This window comes from Mchenga conophoros, linkage group LG6 (genome assembly GCF_057382185.1).
Source record: "Mchenga conophoros isolate Kocher_MC1m ecotype Shallow Benthic linkage group LG6, M_conophoros_male_GT1.1, whole genome shotgun sequence".
NCBI classification, from domain to species: domain Eukaryota; kingdom Metazoa; phylum Chordata; class Actinopteri; order Cichliformes; family Cichlidae; genus Mchenga; species Mchenga conophoros.
In genome coordinates, this window is record NC_140531.1 from 2,044,847 (window position 1) to 2,069,927 (window position 25,081).

Here is a 25,081-nt window from a genome sequence, read left to right on the forward strand (position 1 = left end):
TCCTGTAAGGTCACAGCAGTAAAAACCCAACCACATCCATCAGGCTGCGTGCTGCAGAGCTAAGGATGCAAAAACGGGGTTGTTTGCTGCACCTTTTTCTTGGTGTTGTTTGTATTTTATCTTGTTTCTGTTTAGTTTTGTTTTTGTGTTGCTGTAAGAAACTGCTAAAGACCTGCAAGTATTGTACTTGTTAGGAAATGGATGGAATAATTTGTTCTAGTCGCAGGTGGATGATTGATTTTGTAATCGTACGTAAACGTATATCAGATCTGTGGCCATGGCTTGGACGCAGAAACGCTGTCACTGCTGACAGACCTGGGAGACCAAAACTGAGGATGTCTGACAGACGCCCCAGTCAGCAAGATCTTCAACTTACACCTCAGGCAGAGGTTCTCCTCAGGGAGACACGGAGTCCGAGTGGACCATGCTCCACACCTCTTGCTTAGGCTACTGAAAGGAATGGGGCCTGCACGATCCTCGGTGCTTCTCGTGGCGGCAGTGCCAGAACCAGATGGTGCATACTGGAGGTGAAGTGAGCCGTCAGGCTGAAGGAGGAATCTTATTGGGAGTCCACAGGCAGCTGACAGGTACTGGCAGGCCAAGTGGAGTGTGGCTCTAGCCATTCAACATTGTCACAGACCCTTTCATAGTTTTTATAGAGTGTCTGGGCATAGTCAAGCGGTCTCCACAGTGTTGGCTGCAAGATTTTATCTTTGCTTCTTGCGGAGGATGAGGTTCCTTTGGCCTCCTTTGACCTCCAGTTTGCACTGGAGTCGTTTGTTGCTGAATGTAAAGTGGAGGGAATGACAGCAGGAACCTCCAAGTCCAAGACCATGGTTCTCAGCCACTAAAGACTGGAGCGCCCACTCCAGGTCAGGGATGAGTTACTGCCCCAGGTGGAGGAGTTCAAGTATCTCGAGGGGAGAGTGCATGCAAGGTTTACAGACAGATTGGGGCGGTGTCTTCAGTGATGGAGATGCTGTACCAATCTGTTGTGGTGAAGCGAGAGATGAGCATGAAAGGGAAGCTGTCAATTTAGCACAGCCTCTGTTTAGTGACCGAAAGAATGAGGTTGTGGATCAGAGTGTCAGGAATTAGTTTCCCTTCAAGGCTACGTCCACACGTGCCCGGCGTAAACAGCATTTTCGGTCACGGAAAACGGAGATTTCTAAAAACTCCGGCCAGGGTGGATATTTTCTAAAACTCAGTTTTTGCGTTTACGTGTGGACGAGAAAAACGGAGAAAACGCAGCGTCAAAGGTGCGCGCCTTTTGTGACGTCACACTGTGCGCCACGTTATTGTTTCGGTGAAATGAATTTCTACAATACTGTTAATTCTACTCTCTGCAGTGTTTACATGCTTACATATACACACAGTTACTGTCCGTCCACACATACGACTCGGTTCTGCTTCTATGCCCCAGCTTTGTTTACTTTTTCCCACCGAGGCTTCTAGACTTCTGATTGGCCAACATTTCTGCACGGTTAGGAATCTAGCGCCACCTGCTGCTTTGGCATGTTCCTAGCAGCGTTTTCCTTCATTTCTGCCTTTATGTGTGGACGGGATTATTTTTTAAAATGAAAACTGAAAATCTCCGTTTTCAAAAACACCCGTGTACGTGTGGACGTAGCCTGAGAGTCGCTGCTCCTCTACATGGAAAGGAGCCAGCTGAGGTTATTCGGACTTCTGACTAGGATGCCTCCTGGGTGAGGTATTCCAGGCATGTCCTACTAAGAGGAGGCCTTGCTGTAGAGAATATATCACTTGGCTGGCTTGGAAACATCTCAGTGTCCTCCTGGATGAGCTAGAGGAGGTGGCTGGTGAGGGAAGGCTGAGTTTCTCTGCTGCTGTTGCCCCGTGACCCAAACCCGGATAAGCAGCAGGAGATGGATGAATAATTTGTTCTTTCACACAGTCTTTGACCTTTGGCTCTGCCTGTGTTACAGTCAGGAACATTTTCATTTAAGTTGCACATGGACAAAGTTTACATAAAGTTTCTTACAGCCTCACACCTACAGATGGGTACTGATAAGATTTTCACGATTCCGACTCATCATGGTCACTAAACGCACAGTAATGGCAGGTTTGTAATAAGGCAGATCGCGCTAACATAATATGCACTGTTGTTGATTATTTACCTGCCGCATTAATGGGAGAGGACGTGCAAACGTTACCGCTGCTGCTGGGTTGAGATTCACGAGTCCAGAATTAAAAACACGACATTCATTTAAGGTCATCGCGTGTTTTGTGAGCAAATGCTTTTGCATATTCGTAGTGTTTCCTCCCTTACATGAAATATCTGCTTTGCAAGTATTGCAAGTTGCCCTGTTGTCATCCGTTCTCGTAAAGTATAACCAAACTTTTGAGCGTTTGAGCCGCCGTGTTTCCTGCCAGGTAAATGATGCTCCACAACGTGGTGACGTCATTCGGGGCGACTGGAGCCGATAAGGGAATCGTTTGCAAAAATGGCAAACGACTCCAAGGAATTGAAACAGTGGGAACCGGTTCTCAACAAGAACCGGGTTTCGATGCCCATCCCTACTCACACCACCCAGCAAAAGTCCATCTGGGTGTGACCCCAGGCTTCTTTCTACTTTTCTGTTCGGATTTGGTCACAGAATGTCTGTATTTCACCAACAGATGGGTAATTCTGTCACTTTCTGTCTCTAATGCTCGCATTTCTTCTTTCCAGTCAAAGTCCAGTCTGGAAATGATGGAGAGCCAGTCCTGTGACGCTGAGCCACCACCACCTCCTAAACCAGAGCTCCGCTACCCAGGAATTACCAGAGGAAACACAGAGGGTGATTGGCTCTTACTCTGTCTGCTGCAGTTTGTCTGCTTCCTGTTCAACATATAGTTTCATACAAAGGTTTGAGAACCCACACTCAAAGGACTTAATATTTATCCTCATCGGGAGGCTTGTGGTTAGCACTGGTGCCTCACACCACGAGGGTCCTGGGTTCGAATCCCTGTGGCTGCGTGGATACACTGTCATGGAGGAGATTACGTTAATTGGTGATTTTGGATGTGGAGGTGAGTGGCTGTCTGTCTGTGTTGACAGCTGGGATGGGCTCCAGTATCCCCAGCTCCCTGCCAGTACTGTGAACATTTAGAGTCCCACAAGCAGCAGAGGGTTGCTTGTGGGATACTATGTCTTACTTCATAGTATCATTAAAAACAGCAGCTGTGTTGCACTAATATGATGAAATCTCTAAATTCATCGTCAGAGGTTTGAGCTTTGAAACGAGCGCTGGTGACAGCGTCTCTGTAAATGAACAGAAGGTTAAAAACGAGGAGAAGGATCCTAAACGCACCTCACGAAGACCTCACACACCTCTGATCCAAGAATATTGGACAATGTTTCAAAGCAGCGCATGCAGGACACCCCAAGACCTTTTGCAGAAAGACGGACTAAAGTCTTACAAAACCTGAAGGGCTGTTAGCTGTCAGAAGAAGCGGTGCTAGTATCATCATGCAGGGTGTCCAAACAAAACTCTGCATTCACTATAGCTCTTCTATGCTAATGGTGCTCAGTGCACATGAAGGAGATTCTGTGCTCATCTTGTTTCTCTTTCCACCCTCCAGAGTGCAGTTTGCTGAACAAGGCCCCTCCCACTCCCACTATGTACAAATACAGGCCCACGTACAGCCCTGGCAAGAACCACACGGCGCTCACACATGCTTACGCCAACCAGGTAACGCACGCAGAATGCAAGAGTGTGTGCTACGTGTCAGGTTGGACCTCCACTCGTCCCTGCTTCTGCTTCTTTGATCATTTTTTAATCTAACATCTCCATTTCTGTTTTGGTTTTTATTTTTCTTTCTCCTTTTGATTTCCTGTCGGCCATCTTGGTTTGGTTTCTCAGTGGCTTTCTGTTGATCAGTAAGTGATTGTGCTGAAAGCAGTTTCCTCCTCTTATCTTCCTTTTAACTTGTTTCCTGTCTCCTTCTGTTTGCACTGGACGTGGCTGAAATACTGTAATGAAACCACTGAAAACAGACTTCACGACTCCGTCTCAGCAGCGTTCTTTGAACACAGTGAGATATGAACGTGAAGCAATCAGGACTGCCATAAATACACTGGTTCTGCTCAGTATTTGTGCCCCTGTCTGGTCCATATCACTCCTCAGTTTCTTTGTTAGTTCTTCCTGGTTAGATTTGTGCCTTGTAGCCCTTTTCCATTGCCTGGGGTCCCAAGTGATCTGAAAATGTGATGTCAGCAGACCGCATGCCAACGATTGGCCAGTCGGGACATCACTCGACACGTCATGAGAGAAACTGCCACCATTTTTAAAGCACAGCAGTGGGGAAATGCAGAGTGTGACACACATTGAGCCTTGACGTGTTCCTTTGTCGTGGTGTTCATGTCGCATACAAATGTCATCACAAGATCTGTGGCTACACCGACCCCCCCGCGCGTTGGGTGGCAGTCGTAATAGTTTGAGTCACATCGACATGATCCAAGTAGGTACTAATGGAAAAGGGCTTTGAGTGACTGTGGCTGTAGCTCTGTACAATTCCTCTTTAGTGTTTAAGCATCAGTGTCAATACAGCGAACGCCATCATTTCACCATCTCAGACATTCTGACTGACATGTTACTGAAACAGGCAGAGCGCAGGAAGCTCCAAATACAGCGCACAATAGCAGGATCCAGAGAGTCTGAACACTGGCATGGTTATAATGAACATTATGATGATGGAGCTGCCGAGTTCATCTGGACAGTCAGGGTTGTACAAAGAGCAGTTTGGTAAATGTGCTGGTTCTTTTAATGCTTTTTCACTCGATTCGAGCACTTGGAGCACTCTCTTAGCCTAATGTGCACACACACACTCTGATGGATACACTGAGATACTTGTGAAAGCACAGGCCAACCACCGGCCTTCTGCTCAGATGACCCACCCCTGACTAATCACCGTTGGTTAGGGGTGGCTGTTGTGTCAGGCTGTCACCGCTAGAGTGCAGTATGACTTTAATCTTCCCTCATGTGCTGAGCTTCTTCTTGTTTCTTTTTCCTCCCTCCGCCTCCCTTCACCTTCCCTCTTCTCTCTCCTCTTCCCTCTGGCTCCTCCAGCTAAGTCGAGGGGAGAGCGTCGGCAGTGCCAGGGACTCTTCCTCCTCCACCTCTTCCCTCCTCCAGGCCAGCCAGCAGCCTGGTTTCCGCTCGCAGCCCAGCCTGGATCGGAGGGAAACGTCGTCTGAAAGAGGGGGAGGAGGAGGGGAGAGGAGGGAGGTGGGGCGAGAGGGAGGAGGAGGAGGAGGCGGCATTCCTGGCTATTCTCTGGGCGGGCGCTCCTACCCCTCCTTCTCTGACCCCACCGTCCTGTCTGCAGTGGCGTCGCGATCTTCCAGCTCCACGCACACCTCGGCGGGCACCGTCCACGTCTCAGAGGCCACCACCACCTCCGCCAGCTTCAAGAGCTTAGCCAATCAGACACCCCCGCCCCACCACCCGTCTCGCAACGGGAGCCTGTCTTACGACAGCTTGCTAGCAGGCGGCGATGAGTTTGACAAAGCAGTGGGCGTGAGCTCGGTGGCCCCCGACGTCTCCGGTGGGAGACCCTGCACGCCAGCGGCGGGTGGTGGCTACAGCTCCCCCTTCCTGTCGTCACAGCAGAGAGAGGATGAGATGCAGTCCCAGTCCACCCAGTCACCCCACCACCACCACCGTTCCTCTCACCACCACCACCCCTTCCTCCATCACTCCTCATCCTCCACGTCTTCCTCCCCACCGCCTCCACCAGAGAGGGAGCGCCTGCTGGGCGAGCCCCACCTACCTGCAGCGCCTGCCGGTCAAACCTCTGCTCCACCGCCCCCACACCACCACCACCACCATCACCATCACCACCACCACTCCCACCACCACCATCATCACTCCTCGTCCTCTTCCTCCACCTCTCGTCCTCCACGCTTTGCTGCCCCTCACGCAGGGCCCCACCACGCCTACCCCTATCGCACCCGTTCGACCGACACGCCTCTGGGCTCCTCCTCCACCACGCATCCTCCCCGCTCCCCACACCCCCCACCTCTGGGCAAGTCGCTCTCCTATTCAAGTGCAGCCGCCGCCGAAATGCAGTACCGGCTGGTCCGCAAGGCCTCGGCGTCGGCCGGAGCAAACGCAGCGGGGGTAGGAGGAGGTGGAGGCGGAGGGATGGGAGGAGGAGGAATCCAAGTGCCGAAGTGAGTATGAGTTTGAGCTTTTGTCGGGACGATTGGTTTGACACTGAAAAAGCGCCTGCTCGCCTGAAACCTGACTACCTGATTGACTGCTCCTCCTGCTCCTGCTCCTCCTCTTCCCTTCTCTCCTCCTCCTCATCCTGCCAGACTTCCTGTGAGTTTCTCATTCTTCTCCCTTTGCTCGTCTTCCATCCATCTGTTGTGCGTTGTTTGTTGTCTTGTGCATTATTGCTACTGTCTGTTTGGTCACCATGATTTGACGTGCAGTGATGATGACTTTAATCAAACTGAGGAGCCCAGTGTTTGTGGGAGAAGCTTTTTACTGCTCCTCGGTTTAACCGCACAGGAAGTGAAATCTGAAGGAAGCGTGAGTAGCAGCACAGTGTTGCTGTTAAACTGAGGCTCAGTCTGACCGCTGCATGACGGCGTTTTCAGTTTGTCTGTCCCGTCTCTCATTCCTGTTCTTTTCCGTCCTGCTCGCTGTGTTGTGTACACGTACTCCACCCCTGTGTACTGCCAAGGTGTTTCTGTAGCTACGATTATTAAAGGGAAGTGAAAAGCATGATTCACCGTCCACAAACTACTGACCTCTGTGTACTAAAGCTAGCTTTGGTAGCCCTGGTTTGGGTTGACCTGATGTGAACTATAGCATCGACATGGCTGAGGGTAGCACCGCCCACCGCCAGTATTTTCATACACAGGACCAATCAGCGTAAACACTTTTTATTGTCACCATCGGTAACACAACAGCCCAACTGTGTGTCCATGTTCCCTCTGGAACTACGCACGCCGTAACTACGTCCACTCTGACTCGCCAAATTCTTTCTCACCGATCAAAGCGATCCAGTCATTCCTTCATCTCCAGTGTTCAACATGAAATGTGTTCAGGTCTAAATGTAGTAAATGGTGACATCCATCCAAATGTAGCCGCGCTTCAGTGATGAAATTAGCAGCAGAGCTAACATGGCTAACACGCTGCAGCCCGCAGTTTTCAGTAAAATTGTTCTTTTCTGTCTTTTCCTAAAATCAGGGATGAGCTGATGCAGATGAAATCTCTGAGTCGGATTAATGGAGGTCAGCCCTTCTCCTCGACTTCCACCTCCTCCTGCTCCGCCCCTTCCTCTCCCTGTCACCCAGTCAACACGTCCGCTCCGCCCAGAGCAGCCTGTCCCAGCCCAGCACTGATGCTGAGTCCTGCCCACAAGCCCCAAGGCAGCGGGGTGAAGAAGGTGACTGGTGTCGGGGGCACCACCTATGAGATTTCAGTCTGACTGGCAGTCGGCCTCCAGCTCCAGGACCAGTGGGACAAAGTGGACGCAGCACTACGTCTTTATGCCCGCTAAGGAACAAATTCAGATTTTACCAAAAAAAACAGCTTCCTGCTGTGGACCTGGACCTTACTTCTCATTGGCTGTGTGACTGAGCAGCCCCTCCAATAGAAACCTGGTCTAAAGTGAGGCAGAATCCCAGGCGCTGCGCTAGAAAAGACTAGTTCTTGGTCCAAACAGACCCCACGGTGCTCACTTCTGCTTAGGTCTGTGTGGCATTGTACAAGCATAGCAGCGAAAAGGCGTTAGCACTGCCAGGGATGGGGGCTGGATCCCCGGGGGTCCACTCTGGAACAGGTCTGGACTCGAGCAGAGTTTACCTGATGTTGGTTGTCTCCCTCTTTTTTAGACCTCATCATTTTCACACTTGTATCTAGATCATGAAACTGTGGAACCCAGAGGGCTCCCCCAGGACAGGTGATGAGTCACACCAGGGGGAGTGCAGGTAAAGCGTGCTTTTACCAGCAGCATCCACCTGATGGAGCAGTCAGGTGGCACTGGACCACAGGTGTGTGTGTGCGTGTAATCCTGAAACCAGTCAAAGGGAGCTGTTAGCGGCTCTGTACCTTTCTGCTTCGATGATGATGAACTCTGAGTTCGTTCCTGATGGAGGAAAGAACAGTGTAAGATTTGAAGGGGAGGGGCACGAGCAGACTTCTCTGCTTCATTTGTCCATTTATTCCTAGATGTGAATATGATTCCATGTTTGTACAGGATGTGTTTTTAAATGTGGTTTCCTGTTTTTTAAAAAAATAAAAAGTGGACTGCAGCATGCACTACTCCAACCCTGTAGGCCGCCATGTCTGGCTGCAGACGCACAGGTCATTCCATCTGAAAGCATCACATTTGATTGGCTTAAAAATGGTTTAAAATGGGACACGTGTACTGATTGTAAATGCAATCTGCAAATAATCATGTGGATATTTCATTTAAAGCAAAGGCCCATCCGTTCACTTTCAGATGTGAGTCAGTGTTTGAATGTGACTCTAAAGAAAACAGTCTGACCACGAAACTGAATCAGGATCAGTCTTTACCTTCAGGTACTGCATAAATAAACTGGGCTGAGCTGAAACACCAGGAAGCTCTCAGTGGTGGGCTAGTTGGAAAAACTGCAGAAGACAAGTGACAGTTTGACAGTAATGCAAAATAAGATCAGCAGACACGCTGAGCCAAAGGGACCCAGGTGCCATATGGTGCTCTGATTCTAACCTTTGTTTTTAATATCAGCATGTCTCACAGCTGAAGAGACTTTCAAGCTACAGATAAATGTAGGAAAGGACGAGGGATGAAAACAGGATGTATACACATTAGAGTGTGTGTGTGTGTGTGTGTGTGTGTGTGTGAGAGTGTGTGTGTGTGAGAGTGTGTGTGTGTGAGTGTGAGTGAGTGTGTGTGTGTGAGTGTGTGTGAGAGTGTGTGAGAGTGTGTGAGAGAGTGTGTGTGAGAGTGTGTGTGTGAGTGTGTGTGTGTGTGAGAGTGTGTGTGTGTGTGTGTGTGTGTGAGAGTGTGTGTGTGAGTGTGTGTGTGTGTGAGAGTGTGTGTGTGTGTGAGAGTGTGTGTGAGAGTGTGTGAGAGTGTGTGAGAGTGTGTGAGAGAGTGTGTGAGAGAGTGTGTGTGAGAGTGTGTGTGTGTGTGAGAGTGTGTGTGTGTGTGTGTGTGTGTGTGTGTGTGGTGATTTCAGATGGAACGACCACTCGTTGTGTTGTCTGAACAAACTAAAGTGAATCTGGAAACTGTTTCAACCTCTCGTTGTTAAAGATGCAGCAGGATTTTGTGGAACATGAGCGAATGCCTTGAAAATGCAAGTGTTGTCCTTTTTTTATTTCACCTATTTAAATTGACATTGTTTTATATGAATTTCTATGGAAATCTAGCTATTGATAAATATTGCAGAGTTTTTAATATTGACCCAGAAGAGGTTGTGTTTGCCATTGTGTCAGTTTGAGCCTCTGGATAAAACCATTAAAGCAGCACCTCCCATTGCTTCAGGCTGATGCTTCACAAACATGTTCCAGTTCTCGCGGCAGCACGACTCTCTGAGATGACAAAGTACACACATTCTGTACTCGAGTAGAACAGTCGTGCAGATACTCCAGTAGAAGTTGAAGTACTGACTCAGCGTCTTTGGTCGAGTACCAGTGAAATGTACTCGCAGTAAGAAAGTAACTGCTTGAAGGACGATTCTGCTGTTTTAATGCACAGATGAGTGGACCTGCTGCTATATTATCATAATAAAGTAATATTAGTCAAATGTAAATTCTGATTCTAATGAATGCACTCAGCTTGAATCTGTTGTTTGGGACACAAGCAGTAAATAATGAAACAGAAACATATTTGTTTCTGGTGACGTAAACATTCAAATGAGTGCAGTCAGGGGTTAAAGTGAGACCCAGGAGGTGCTCGGGGGGATACCTCACAATAACCTCTGTTGAGAGCTCCAGTACATTTTCTTAGTGGTCAAGCTGTGATCAGCTGACCTGCGGCTCGTTGTGGATTTGCATAACCAGATGTGAGCAGATGTGTCCCAGCTATCCTGGCTGATGCCCATCCACTACACTGTTTACAGTATACAGTGAGTTTAAAGTCTTAACTCATCTTAAATGCAGGTTCACATCTGCTACACTCGCTGTAACCTAACACTAACCAGTACACTGTCTCAGGCCAACACAGGGCTTTACTGGGAATTCACCAGTTTAATGCACAAAACTCCCTTAAATGTTTATAAAAGATTTGAATAACACTTAGTTTTTCAGAACATTTCAGAATATAAAAACACAGTTTATCAAGACCGATCATAAACAGATGAAATATGTGATTATTGCATTAAATGTAACCTCTACATCTGTTTTGTCACTGAATGTGTTGCTAGCTAAAGCTCCAGCTGATGAATTTCCAGGGAGAGAAAAGAGTGCACGCTAACTTCATTTACAAAGATGTAAGAAAGGATTAGCACTGCTCAGTAACTGGATAAACTGCATCTGTTTCTCTGTTGGTCCCGCCCACTTTACCCCTGAGCATAAAGGCTGTAAGGATGCTGCTGAAGCTAAGTGATGAGCCTGTTTTAAAAATGTAAGGAGTACAAAGATATTTGACTTAAAAACAGGAACTAAGCTTTTGTACTTGAGTACTTACGATCCAGGAACCTCTGGTTTCCTGGATCCACCAGCTGTGTTTTCATCATGCACACTCTGTTGTAATTAAGTACAAATACTTCAAAATACCAGTTCCCACCTCTGTGAATTACAGTGGGGCAAAAAAGTATTTAGTCAGCCAGCGATTGTGCAAGTTCCCCCACTTAAAATGATGACAGAGGTCAGTAATTTGCACCAGAGGTACACTTCAACTGTGAGAGACAGAATGTGAAAAAAAAATCCATGAATCCACATGGTAGGATTTGTAAAGAATTTATTCGTAAATCAGGGTGGAAAATAAGTATTTGGTCAATAACAAAAATACAACTCAATACTTTGTAACATAACCTTTGTTGGCAATAACAGAGGTCAAACGTTTACTATAGGTCTTTACCAGGTTTGCACACACAGTAGCTGGTATTTTGGCCCATTCCTCCATGCAGATCTTCTCGAGAGCAGTGATGTTTTGGGGCTGTCGCCGAGCAACACAGACTTTCAACTCACGCCACAGATTTTCTATGGGGTTGAGGTCTGGAGACTGGCTAGGCCACTCCAGGACTTTCAAATGCTTCTTACGGAGCCACTCCTTTGTTGCCCGGGCGGTGTGTTTTGGATCATTGTCATGTTGGAAGACCCAGCCTCGTTTCATCTTCAAAGTTCTCACTGATGGAAGGAGGTTTTGGCTCAAAATCTCACGATACATGGCCCCATTCATTCTGTCCTTAACACGGATCAGTCGTCCTGTCCCCTTGGCAGAAAAACAGCCCCATAGCATGATGTTTCCACCCCCATGCTTCACAGTAGGTATGGTGTTCTTGGGATGCAACTCAGTATTCTTCTTCCTCCAAACACGACGAGTTGAGTTTATACCAAAAAGTTCTACTTTGGTTTCATCTGACCACATGACATTCTCCCAATCCTCTGCTGTATCATCCATGTGCTCTCTGGCAAACTTCAGACGGGCCTGGACATGCACTGGCTTCAGCAGCGGAACACGTCTGGCACTGCGGGATTTGATTCCCTGCCGTTGTAGTGTGTTACTGATGGTGACCTTTGTTACTTTGGTCCCAGCTCTCTGCAGGTCATTCACCAGGTCCCCCCGTGTGGTTCTGGGATCTTTGCTCACCGTTCTCATGATCATTTTGACCCCACGGGATGAGATCTTGCGTGGAGCCCCAGATCGAGGGAGATTATCAGTGGTCTTGTATGTCTTCCATTTTCTGATGATTGCTCCCACAGTTGATTTTTTCACACCAAGCTGCTTGCCTATTGTAGATTCACTCTTCCCAGTCTGGTGCAGGTCTACAATACTTTTCCTGGTGTCCTTCGAAAGCTCTTTGGTCTTGGCCATGGCGGAGTTTGGAGTCTGACTGTTTGAGGCTGTGGACAGGTGTCTTTTATACAGATGATGAGTTCAAACAGGTGCCATTCATACAGGTAACGAGTGGGGGACAGAAAAGCTTCTTACAGAAGACGTTACAGGTCTGTGAGAGCCAGAGATTTTCCATGTTTGAGGTGACCAAATACTTATTTTCCACCCTGATTTACGAATAAATTCTTTACAAATCCTACCATGTGGATTCATGGATTGTTTTTTCACATTCTGTCTCTCACAGTTGAAGTGTACCTCTGGTGCAAATTACTGACCTCTGTCATCATTTTAAGTGGGGGAACTTGCACAATCGGTGGCTGACTAAATACTTTTTTGCCCCACTGTACATCCCAGTGATAGTTGGTGTTTTCTGCAGGTGCTTCATTGGAGCTGTTAGCTACTGTACGTAGGAAATGAGGCTAGTGAGCTGCTCTCATACCAGAACGTTAAAGTTGCAGAACAAACAGGTGAACATGGATCACTACGAGTTCATCACTGAGACCAAGAACTTTCATACCTGAATTCTGAGAAGGTTCTCAGTCATCCAGCTCATTGTAGTCCAATGAGCTGGGAAAGGAAAGCGTTTTTTTAAGTGTCCCTGACCAAGTTTCATCCAAGAAGCTTCTTCAGCACTAAGAGTAATTGGTGGGAGTGTCCCCAAGAGGGTCATGGACCCCCTATTGATCCTCCTCTGCCTCATCACATGAGCCGAGGTGTGAAAACAGGTGTGGGTCACAATCAGGTCAGGTTTTGAGCGAACCCAGGTTTTTAAAGTACAAGCAGTGACATCCTCCTTTATCAAATCCAACAGTGTGGCCTGATAGAGGGAAGGAGGCGACCAAAGGAAGTAGCAGATGAGCAGTAACTGTGTGAACACGTCTGACGTTTTTATCTACATGGTGACGCTTCATTTGCTGTCTTGGAAGCAAAAACAAAACTGCTCTCTGCTCCTGGAAGCTGGGTTTGGTCAGCCAACTGTCAGCAGTTTGAACCAAAGATGTGTTGCATTCAAGTCAGTAATGTTGAAACTGGATTTATTCTGAACACAGGACAAGTACCATCAGATTTGATCCATTATGCAGTCCCACCTAGAAAGCATCTGATTGGTATGAGTTTGCTTTTGCAGCATAATGATCCCAAACACAAAAGTATATCTGAATAGAAAAACACACATTACAGCAGGACCTGGACATTAAGCAGTGTGGGATCAGCTTGACAAAGAACAGAAGATCGCCATTCAAAGAGCTTTGAAGAAATGACAGAAAGCTGCCTCACAGGTTTTAGCCTTGAACAATAAATGTGGTAACATCATTTGAAGGCATGGCGTACATTTTCATTGATCAATTCTAAAATCTACTCTAACCAGAATTTCAGCAGAATTAACTTCAGCTTATTGTGCAGCCCTCCAAAACTGTCCTTTCTCATTTTGCCCCATTAGAAATTGCCCTCGCCTGACGTCGCCCACACTGTAGAGCAGCGGTCCCCAAACTTTTTTGCACCACGGACCGGTTTATGCCCGACAATATTTCCACGGACCGGCCTTCAAGGTGTCGCGGATAAATACAACAAAATAAAACCAGTACCGACAAAAAGATTTACTCATAACACACGTAAAAGACCCAGGAAAACCGAGTTAACGATAAAAACGATAACAAAATAACGCTGAAAACCGATAAAAACCCTGAAAACCACACATTTCACACCTGAGCCTCAACTCTCGCGGCCCGGTACCAAACGACTCACGGACCGGTGCCGGTCCGAGGCCTGGGGACCGCTGCTGTAGAGGTCACCCCACTAAAACATGATCCACTAGCTAATCGTTAGGAATGACACATTGTATATCCAAACCTTTATATCTTTGCAAGAGAATATGTATGTATACCTGCAACAAGCGCGGTTTGTGAACAGATTTTTTAAATCCAGGGAACTTATAAAATCAAAAAGACGGCAACTCGGCCCAAACTAGCTGAAAAAGTTCAATACGAGTCTTTCTAATGGACATAGTTAATTGGTTTAGCTCATTCATCTTCTACAAGCTTAGCTGGCTATAGTCATTTCACCACAGATGAAACATCTGCAGATAATTGGGCTACACAAAGACCCTGGCACAGAGTCGTCACATGTCACTGTGAGGGTGGTGACCAAAGTCTGAGCTAAAAGGAAGGAGGACGACAGCATCACAGCGCTTCATGTTGTCTTTACTGCATGAACAGCAAACAGGCCAGACTTTTCTGAATGAAATGTAACACGCCACAGAGGTTAGACATGGTCAACATGAATAATAAACCAAACCGGTTTTGTAACAACAGGTTAAATCAGGAACAAACATCTGTAAAACTACAGTGTGCTTACTGAATGTAAAAAAGGAAAAACGTGTCAGAAAATTGGTTCACTATGTAACAAATAACAGTTCTGATCATCAATATTCAAAAGGTTTGTAACAAAGACATGAATGCAGCGATGCCAGTGACCCAGATGATCCTCAGGCTGTGGAAACACGCTCGTTTTATCTCCATGGAGTCCAGGGGTCAGCCAATCAATGTGCAGGACACATCTGCCATCATCTGGGTAAGGAGCGCAGAGGCTCCTGGATCCACCAGCTGTGTTTCCATCATGCACACTCTGTTAGTCACTGTGTGCAGTTTCTCAACCCGGGGCTCAACACCCCGGCTGGGACCTGTAGATATGAAGTTTGTGGACAAGATGGATATAATCCAGTTTCCTCATGGATGAGACTGACCAAACAGTGACTCCCCCTCCATGGAGCATCCCAATTATTGGATTGTTGTTATTAGATATACTTTTTTTTAGAAAAGAAAATGTATTTGAGGGTCTCCACAGATTTATCACATGGCTCTTTATCATTTATCAGAATGTTTAAGTCATCAATTACACGTTAAGGCAGAAACCGAAGCCTTCTCTGTTTGAAAGCAAAATGATGGGTGGATAAAACACAGCAGGGTTTAGAAACCTACATTCAATGGCAACTACACACAAATACCACAATGAAGAAGGAAGAAAGAAATGAAACTCCTGTTGAACCAACCCCAAACTTCGGCCTGACTCACTGCTACTTTCTTTGCAGTGGTTGAATCATCAGCTACTTATAGTCTACAGCAGCTCACTGCTCAGGTCAGCGTCTGCAGTGAGCTGTGTTCGTGTGCACCGCCCCGTGTCCTGGCGTTGGAGCAGCAAACAGTGCTGCCACACTGCTGCATGGTTCTTAGGGGGTTACTGCAGTTCACGCAGATTCAATGCCTCATTTTCAGGTTTCTGCACGAGCAGGAACCAAGCACAGCCGAGAAGCCTGGAACTGCTTCACTGATCCCAAGCCAGCAATTATTTGATGTATTATTTAGTCTATTAGATTAAAATGTAAACTTGCACATGCATGTAGTCAAGTTTAAGAAAAAAGTCCTTTGCATTTAGAGTTTTACGAAGTCAAACTAAAAACAAAGGTGGGCTCGTCAGGTAGGGAGTTACACCTGAACGTGTTTTACACCATCTGTTAAAGGCAACTGCAGAACACGGGTCACACACAGCAGACTGGAGACCAGGTGAGAAACTGGGGGGAAGCGTAGGATCACTGAATCACCGCTACTTTAAATCAACCTGACTACTAAGTGCTGCCAGTCAGGGCCTGTAAGGTGTGTCCAAAGAAAGAAACAGCTGACTGGGAGCTGCACACAGTCACGGTCAGCAGGTAAAAACACTCAAAGAAGAAAACACGACAGAAGCTGATGGAATGTGTGTGACGAAGCTGCTAAATGGTCCACATCAGTAACTAACTAACTGCATTTAAATTATTAAAGATTAAAATAAGTCATTAGTAGCATAAAACATGTTCTGCTCCTGTGTTGGACGTCTCCATCATCAGCCCCCACCAGCCAAGCTCCTCCACCAAAGAGTGACCTCAGGTCCTCTTCACACAACTGGGATGGTTTACTGCAGTTTGCTTTGATACTCTGCTAAATTACATATTAGGGACATTCAGGGAAAGGGGCGGGGCCTGATTCACAAGTAAACAGAACACTCTGAAGAGGAGCATGAAGACAAAGGTGGAGGAGGAGCTAGCTGACCCACAGTGGACCCACAGATTCCATTAACAAGTCCAGTGTGAGTAATACAAATGGTCCTATTTGTCCTTCTTGGATTCAGACTCCACCCCCTGGGCTTCAACTCCCTGCTGCTCTGGCTCCTCCTCCTCGGGCACTGGGGGGAACTGGGATTGGCTGACCTTGTCTCCTCTGGTCTTGCTGAGCTTCTTGGACTTCTGGTAGAGTTCGTTCAGGTTGAACTCTCGGATGATGTTCTCCTGATGGAAACAAGCATGCAAAGTCTTAAATATAAAGACTCTAAGTGTCAAGTATATGGATCAGGAGGGGAACAGCTGACACTATAACTGGTGTGCAAGTTTCTGGAGCTCACAGCTCTGCCTAAGCTCTGCCTTTCCCCTCAGCCCAACCAGTCAAGCCTGACCCTGGTTAGAATGAAGGGATCTTCCTGTTAAAGGGGAGTTTTTCCTCTCCACTGTGGCCAGGTGCTTACTCACAGAGGACTGTGTTAATATTGGGCTTCTGTCACTTATTGAAGATAATTACAACAACTCAATTTTTAATTTCAGTCTGAAGTTTTTAAAGAAACATGTTTCTTATCCCATGTCAACCCTGCAAAGAAGAAGATACAAAGTTACTTTCTCATGCACAGATGTAAATATTTGTAAAACATAAATGTTCTGATTAACACCGCTTACCTTCAGCATTTCAGATATTTCCTTATTTTCTATAATTGGAGTAAATGTAAATAGGATTCTGTGTAACAATCGCACACTGATGGAACAAACGGTGACCCCAGGGTCAGACGACGCACTGCGAACTTGTTTTCTCTTTTTTAGATTACTTCGCACGTTTTAACGGACAAACAGGAGGCCACAGTGCCATGCGACCAAGTCCAGGTGTTACTGAGAAAAAGAACATCTTTGATATTACAGGTGTTCACCTTTAGCACACCAGCAGCAGCAGTCTCACCTCAGTGAAGCTCCATGACACAGCCCTGCCCTTCTTGTCCACCTGAGGGCGCCGCATAACTTCCTTCCCTCCTTGGAACAGCACCAATGATGGAAGCTGCTTGGAGAGTGGAGATGCTGACACCTTGTACCTGCAGAACAGGGAGTGCTCATATGTATGTGGGGAGCCAAACGTCACCGAGAAAACTGATTTAAAAGGGTCTTACTTTTTGGAAACCTCTCCATAGCGTCCAATGTCCACTTTGCCAAACTTTAGGCCAGCACAGTTATACCTATTCCACAGAACAGAAGGCACTGAAGTTACTCCTGAACGCAGATGAAGACACGCCACGATTTCACCAGAGGACGGTCTCAGCCTTACTTGAGAGAGAGATCAGCGTACACAGAAGCGAAGGACTGGCACTCTGGAGACCAGTTGGCAAAAAACTCGACGATCCACGTCACACGGCCGTCTCTCGCCAGTTCATCCTGCGCACACACGGTAAACACACACTTTAAAACAACTGGACGTAAGTGTGTTTCACCAACAACCAAACCTCTACCACCAACTCTTCCACTTGTACTCACATCAATAGTTTTGTCACTGAAGTATTTGATGTACTCGGGTCCCATGTACAGAGGAGGCTTACAGGTCATCAAAAACACTGAAACACACAGAAGATCACAGCATCTCACACTCAGTCTGCTGCTTTTTCAGCTGACTCCAGTGAACTGCTCTCAGCAGGATCTCACATATTAGTGAACTTACTGTGTCTTTGTATGTTAACATATTATTTCCCTTGTCTGAGGGAACGTCAGCCCACTAAGCATCCAATGAAACACACCTTATTTTCTTATATCTCCAGTTTTCAGTGTAACTCACTTCCAGCTTCTCGTTTCAGATTTCTATGACTGATCGTAGCACACTAAACATCAACTCATGACAACTCTAAAGGCCTTTGATCCGTTAATTCATCACAATCTTAGAATGGACAACTGGACAAGTAGATGACGTTCAAACTCCGACCCCTCTGTCTCGATCCCTTGCTCTGCTGTTTTAACCGGTTTGAGCCTGTGACTCTTTCTTCTTTGGAGGATGTGGTCGGCCACCTGAGGCCCTCCGGTTCTCCAAATGATCCTGTCCCACCACAGCTTTTTCAGGAGATGTTTCCTAGCATAGGCCAGGCTGTTCTCACTGTTATATACAGCAGATGTGGTGTAGTCCCTGCTCATTTCAAGCATGCATCAGTACAACCCCTGCTTAAGAAACCTGCCCTGGACCACACTGTGTTGGCTAACTTCAGGCCTCTCTCCAAGTTGTCTTTTATGTCTAAAATCTTAGAGAAAATTGTACACTGCCAACTGATGGATTTTTAAATGAGAACGGTTTCTTAGTCTTCCAGTCAGGTTTTAAAAACTTTCATAGCACGGAGTCAGCACTCTTAAAGGTTTTTACTGATATCCTCTGGTAATCATGTTGTTCTTGTCCTCCTTGACCTAACAGCTGCCTTTGACACTGTAGACCACAACATTTTGCTGTCTCGCTTCACCATCTTGCAGGCATTCGTGGTACTGCCTTGAAATGACATCTATCTTTGTGACAGAACTTTTAGTGTTAACTTTTTAAGGTTGAGTCCTTCTCTGCCGCTCTTCAGCTTGGGGTCCCACAGGGCTCAATTTTAGGGCCTCTGCTTTTTTCATTATATTTACAGCCCCTGGGAACCATCCTCAGAAGGCACGGATTATCCTTCCACTGCTATGCTGACGACTGTCAGATTTATCTGCCTCTGAAGCAGAACGATGCCTTCTCTATTAAACCACTTTATCAAATCTTGGATGTTCCTAAACTTTCTAAGATGTAAGCAAAAGAGAGGTGATTGTGTTTGGTCCCAGTGGACCTTGTGAACCCTCCACTATTGACCCCTGGCAGAGTACTTTAAACCTGTCAAGTCCAGTTTTTATCATTTAAGGTGTTTGGCAAAGGTAAGACTATTTTATCCAGGCCGCATTTTGAAACAGTAATGCGTGCTTTTACTTCATCTCGTTTGCATTACTGTAATGTGCTGTATTGTGGAGTTAGTCGGCGTCTTCTCTCTCATCTGCAGCTGAACTGGTAAAAGAGAGCACATGACTCCCATCCTCGCCTCACTCCATTGGCTGCCTGTATATCTTAGAGTTCATTTTAAAACTCTGTTTTCAAATGGTTAAACGGTCTTGCCCCACCTTACCTCTCTGAGCTTCTGCATCCTTACTCCCCCCCAGGTTTCTCAGGTCAGCTGACAAGCTGCTCCTGGAGGTACCCAGGTCCAAGAGGAAGCTCGGAGGGGGCGGGGCCTTCTCTGCAGCACATTAGAGAGGCCCCTTCACTGTCCACTTTTAAAACGCGTCTTAAAACCCATTTTTACTCCTTGGCTCATGACAAGGAGTAAAAATGATTTTATTGTTTTAAATGTAATTCTAATTCTCATTTTATATTATTTTACTTTTTGCTATTTGTGCTAATTTTATTCATTTAAATATCATTTTAATTATCATCTTATTTTTATATTTTTATCCTTTTATATATATTTTTTTAACTTACTGAAAATATCATTTCTGGCATGTCAGGTGTACAGCACTTAGTGTTCAGCTGGGGAGTTGTTCTGAAAGTGCTATATAAAGAAATTGCTTGCTTACTGTTGCATATATACATGTTTGCACTCTCTAAGGCCCGTGGCACTTGTACTGTTTTTTTTATCCTACTGCGGTAACAAACTCCTTTGCGGGATGAACAAATGGTCTTTAGCCTTCTCTCTCCTGTAGTTTGTTTGGCCCTGTTCTTCCTGTTAACGTGGAGTTCTCCCCACCAACAGTCTCAGTGATCCTGTGGGACCAGACGGTTTCTGTGAGGTGCTACTGTCTAAACAATGAGCTGACAGACCTATGCAGAGCGTCAGGTAGAGCAGCCCCATCCTGATGTCCAGTCTGAAGAACAGGATCACATTGGCCACTTTGCTGAACAGGATGATGTTGCCCACATGTTGCTCCACAGTTACTGACACAAACAACACAGAGACACTTTCATGTTTTAGTCAATGCTTTAAAACAGATTAGCAGCAGATAATAAACAGCCCTAATCAATGATGAACACTTGGGCTGTTCGATATAACGATATATATCGGATGACGATATAAAACGTTTGAGTCTGAGGTTTATTTTTTAGCACCTGGCGGCTCTTTTTGCTTCTCATCCGTAAACACTCTGCACACTGTTTCACATCATTCAGTTTATTTTGAAAAGTCTCAACAGGATCTTGAGCTTTATTGTGAAAGGTTTATGTGGAACATAAACAAGCGGACACACGATGCTGTTACCGTCGTTGTTGCTAACGACAACGCATAAAAACAGGCGCTTGTCCGTCCGTAGTGTGGTTATATTAAATATAAGAGAAAGAGAGAACTTGAAGAAATTAATAATAACTACAGGGACATCAGAACCATGAACAAATATTGCTGTAAACAGTTTATTTTGCGACAGCATGAAACAAATGACAGCGTAAAATGAAACGACAGATGTTTTTATATCGTCATCCGATATATATCGTTACATCGAACAGCCCTAGGCTTTTCCCCGCAGCACGCCGTGTAATAAATACAAAGAAAATGGCGCCGTTACAACTTATGACTAAAAATGTATCGTTTCATGCATCGATTAAAACACTCGACTCCAGCTACAGGACGCCCAGCTGGAAACACTTCCTGCAAGTAGAGCTGCCCGAGATTCACAGAACTTACAGAAAATGTTAAATGTTTGTGATTTATATCGTTATCGGGGCGATGGGATATGAGATTGTGGTCATATCGCACAGCCCTGATGAATGCGGTGATGCAACATCTTTCAAATTCACTACTAAATGTGAAACAGAGCTCTGTAACGGGCTGAATCTTGAGGAATTCACTGAACAGCCAATTTAAAAGCCTCCTGACAGAGAACATCACAGAGCGCTGGATAGCACACAACTCATCCACACTATGAAAAAGACATTTACTCACTCGCCCGGCGGTTCTTCATCATCACGATGGCACTGAGGAACATGAGGATCTCCACCTCTCTCTGAGAACACAAACATGGCCTTTGTTACTCTGCCGTCTCTGCTCCACTCGCACAGCCTCTACAGCTCTGACACGATTTGCTAACACAGCTTTTCCCATTTGACTGGTTGTTGTTTACACCTTTGTTACTCAGCTGATTTCAGAAACAAACAAAACTGTGAGATGAGCAGAGAGAACACTAAGATGATTTTCATTTTAGCTCTGAACAGATTTTAAAGCCCTGTTCTGATACTTGCACAGGTGCTGTATCTCTTCTGTCAAAACAGCAACTGCAAATAAAGCACCACATCTGCCAAATAAGTCATTTACAGTGATGTACACCAGTCAGACTGTGAGGAAACAAAGGCATGAACACTTGTTTCTAATTCCAATTTGGACACATTGTTCTCATAGATGTGAAACACAGGATTGCATGAGGCCAGACCATCAGTACAAACAGTTGTGCCCAAGTACAAGTTACTCAGATATGTCACCACTAGGGCTGGGCTATATCGTACCGTTCACGGTAATACCGGTGCAATGTTGGGCAACGATAGGAAAATGAAACATGGCGATAGAATATGGGTAAAACGCGCAGGCGCAGTGCCTTTGTTTTCATACGCACATGGCGGAAAAAGCATGGCGGCGACGCAGAATGAGAAGAGCGAAAGTGGATCGTTGAATGAAACCATGAACCTGAACTGGTTTGTAAAAATGCTGCAGCTTCACTGGTGTGGAACTGGTTTAGCTTTCGTCCGTCAGATACACAACAAAGCACTATTTTTGGTAGCGCATGCTAGCGGGCCGTCGTTATTACCGTGTTGTTTGGAAAATACGGCGCACTTAAAATCAATCCTTTGATTTTTCTGAAAGTCGACAGAGCCCCTTATAATCCCGTGTGCCTTATGTATGAACTCTGGTTGTGTTTACTGACCTGGAAACGATTTTATGTGCACGGCGCTCGAAAATCTGTCAAATGTTTCAGTACGACTTTGCTGAGCTACGAAGCCGCACCGCTTGATGGATTGTGGGAGCGTTACGGCTATCGTAGGCGGAGCCTCGCGGAGTGATACGTGCTGTGCTTCAACATAATGTTACCGTATTGTGTGTGTATAAGCTCTTTTTAAGTTTTGTGGATGTTATACATGGTGATGCTGAGGATGTGTCGGCCAGTTTCCACTGGAAATACCTTTTGGTTAAACTGTCAGCGAGGAGTTTGCACTGTTACGTTTTTATATAACTTTAATGCAGATAAAAAACAGCTGCTTGTTTAAGTGAAATACATTGATGGTTTTTGCACTAATAAAGTTGAGGAGTTGTAAAGTATTTTGTCTCGTCTCAATTATATCGTCAGTTATATCGTTATCGCAAATTTTCAAATGTATATCGTGATAAATATTTTTGGTCATATCGCCCTGCTCTAGTCACAGTCTACATCTACAAGAAGACCAATCTGTCTCCCACAAACGAGAGGAAACAGTCCAGAAACCAGCAGGGCTCAAGCCTCATGACCTGGAAACTGCTAGAACACCAGTGTCTGTCTTTGCTGTGGAGGGGCTTCACCCTCTCCACAGAAAGCTCCACTCAATTTTGCAGCTTCCCATTTGGACAAGCCGAAGGCTTCTTGAGAAAGGTCTTGTGCCCGGACATGATGAAGATTGAGCTCTTTGGCTATATTAACAAGACTCATGTTTGGAGGAGTCAAGTTGAGGGAAACCTAAGAACACCGTAGCAACTGTCAGGCATGGCGGCAGTAGCATCACGCTCTAGGGCTGTTGCTGCCAGTGGTACTGGTACCCTGCACAATGTGGATGGAATAATGAAGACAGAGGAGAAGGACTACATGCAAATTCTTCAACTTCACCTCAGATCAGTGGCTAGATGGTTGAAACTTAGAAGCAATATGATGTTCTACCAGGATGAGGAACCCAGGAACATCACAACTGGTTCTGCAGACTAATGTTAAGTTTGACCTCTGACCCCAATTTGTGGACTATGCCTGGGCTAAGAAACAAACCAATTTAAATGAACTCTTCCAGTTTCGTAAAGAAAAGTGGTCAAATATCCAGACTAGATTATGCCAGAAGCTCATTAACCAAGTGTCTGGTTGGGGTGCAACTTTGTAAGACACATATATTCTTTTTTTTTTTTTAAAGTCACTAGAGATCTATGCAGTACACCAAAGAACAGCTTAAAGAACCATTAAAAGCCCAACTTCACCACAACATTCATGAGTGTATATAAACTGTAAGAGCTCTAACGGGACATTAAATTCGGTTCCATTTGGCTTTTATTATTATTACAACAACAACCCTCATTCTGTGATACCCCGATTTTGCCTCCCCTCCTGCAACCTTCAGGACCAACACAGTAACACTGACACCCCATGTTCATTCTTGTATTTTAACAGACCTTCATTGATATGCCGTAAGCAATAAAACACATTAATCAACAGCGGAAAACTACAAATGAATCGTTTTCACTTGTGTATCTTAGTCAACAAGTCCAGGAACATCAATGAGTTGCTTTTTGGCCGCTGTTTGGCCTGACAGCTAAAGTCATCTGGCCCTCGTTACCACAGCCTGTGCATTGGTCCAGCATTCACTGACCGGCTAGCTGCTAACACATTCGGGAAAACGACCAGACTTTCTGGCTTTTTCTACGGACCCAGTCGAAGTCGCAGGAGTTGCCGTCTTCTCGCTGTGTGGCCAGACGGTCACAGATGCCGGGCGTCTTGCGGACAGCTAGAAATGCTACAGACATGAAGAGAGATGCTACGTAATATGGCTTCAGCAGCCACTTGTACACCTGCGGTAGATGGTACAGAAAAGCGAATAATGGCGTCAACAAAGCCATCTTGAAGCTAACTGTCGTACAACAACTAACCCGGGAAATAAACCCCGCAAAGACGGAGGTCAGCAGTGCTAAACCGTTAGCTTAGTATAAATGGCTCTGCGCTAGCAGAGCAACGTGAAGGGGGTCGGAACCACAGCTTCCGACATAGATGTTAAAAATAAAAGCATTGAATTTTATATTGTGGATCGTTACTTTTGGATTCAACCTTTTTGTATATCTTTGTAGTCATTTAATGGAAAAAATAACGGTGCGATAGATATTTAAACGCACTGCCGCTGTTTCTAGGCCTAAAATGACTCATGTCGCCTTTTAATTTGAAGCTGGCAGGACTAACGTCCTGTGTAAGTGTAAGCTGGAAGATGCTGCACGTTCAGTTTTATGGAGCACGAGCAAAAATTGTGTTTCACGTTTTTGTGCGCGTGCGATTCTTTTGTTTACAGCTGTGTACAGTTTTTTTGTTTGTTTGTTTTTTGTGTGAATTATCTAAGTTTTTTTGTTTGTTTGTTTTTTGTGTGAATTATCTAAGTTCTGTACTCATTATTACGTCAGTAGATAGCGCTCACAGGCTCAACGCATGCGCAACTCAGAAATAAATGACCTGGGCACGATGATGTGTCTACACATGAAAGAGAAATAAACAAACAACCGATTTGAAATAGCATCTTCAGGCATTTTGTTACTAACAGCCTGTTGCAGTTATGTGTTAGGATTTCTTTTATTCAATCTATATTTTTTTAAAAAGATAGACATTGTGTTCTTGAAATATTTGAAGGAAACTGGAGAAAAAGAGAAGAGAAAGAATTGACAGGCCTCAAAAACTTCATCTTCAACAGATAAACTGTATCATGTCCAGGACCTGAAAGACCTCATCAGAAAGATTTGTATGGCACTCCATCACATGTTGACATGAGGTGAAAGTAAATGTTGCACTGAGCTCCTGGTTAAAAGCCATGAATGAGACTCCTCAAGGGAAACATCTAGAAAAACAAGGAAAAGAAACTTTCACAATATGTGAAGTTACAGCCCAATTTCTCCAAATGTATTAGACAAACAGATAAGTCCTAAACTCCTTGATATGCTGATGTTATGTCAGTAATTGATGCAGACATCAAATGTTAAGCCTGTACACACTTTGTCATGGATA

At 45.5% G+C, this 25,081-nt stretch overlaps 2 protein-coding genes across 3 annotated transcripts in view; one reads left to right on the forward strand and one right to left on the reverse strand.

Annotated features, from left to right (window-relative positions):
* zdhhc5a (zDHHC palmitoyltransferase 5a) overlaps window positions 1-9,486 on the forward strand; it is a 31,987-nt gene extending 22,501 nt beyond the window's left edge. The window contains exons 9-12 of one of the 2 annotated variants that reach the window (XR_014892622.1): window positions 2,693-2,801; window positions 3,586-3,695; window positions 5,073-6,329; window positions 7,206-7,334. Coding sequence is in view for 1 of the 2 variants with exons in the window: in XM_085275802.1 (XP_085131928.1) it covers window positions 2,693-2,801; window positions 3,586-3,695; window positions 5,073-6,178; window positions 7,206-7,446 (1,566 nt within the window). In the remaining variant the exon portion in view is untranslated. Of the gene's footprint in view, window positions 1-2,692; window positions 2,802-3,585; window positions 3,696-5,072; window positions 6,330-7,205 lie in introns of both variants that reach the window. The other variant, XM_085275802.1, reaches the window with a different exon arrangement.
* Window positions 9,487-14,183: 4,697 nt separating this feature from the next.
* Window positions 14,184-24,063, reverse strand: tmx2b (thioredoxin-related transmembrane protein 2b). The gene is made up of 8 exons (XM_085275803.1): window positions 23,749-24,063; window positions 21,043-21,103; window positions 19,932-20,045; window positions 17,600-17,676; window positions 17,394-17,500; window positions 17,239-17,304; window positions 17,034-17,163; window positions 14,184-16,321 (listed from the first exon to the last, which is right to left on the reverse strand). The coding sequence occupies exons 1-8, from the start codon at window positions 23,935-23,937 to the stop codon at window positions 16,142-16,144; spliced, it is 924 nt and encodes a 307-aa protein (XP_085131929.1). The 5' UTR covers window positions 23,938-24,063; the 3' UTR covers window positions 14,184-16,141.
* Between the last annotated feature and the right edge of the window lie 1,018 nt (window positions 24,064-25,081).

Excerpts from the sequence above, each read along its gene's own strand:
- tmx2b (XM_085275803.1), bottom strand. The coding sequence starts at position 23,937 with ATGGCTTTGTTGACGCCATTATTCGCTTTTCTGTACCATCTACCGCAG. Across the intron at positions 17,305-17,393 it reads TACGCTGATCTCTCTCTCAA|GTATAACTGTGCTGGCCTAA; the intron begins GTAAGGCTGAGA and ends TCTGTGGAATAG. Across the intron at positions 16,322-17,033 it reads TGTCATGGAGCTTCACTGAG|GAGAACATCATCCGAGAGTT; the intron begins GTGAGACTGCTG and ends TGTTTCCATCAG.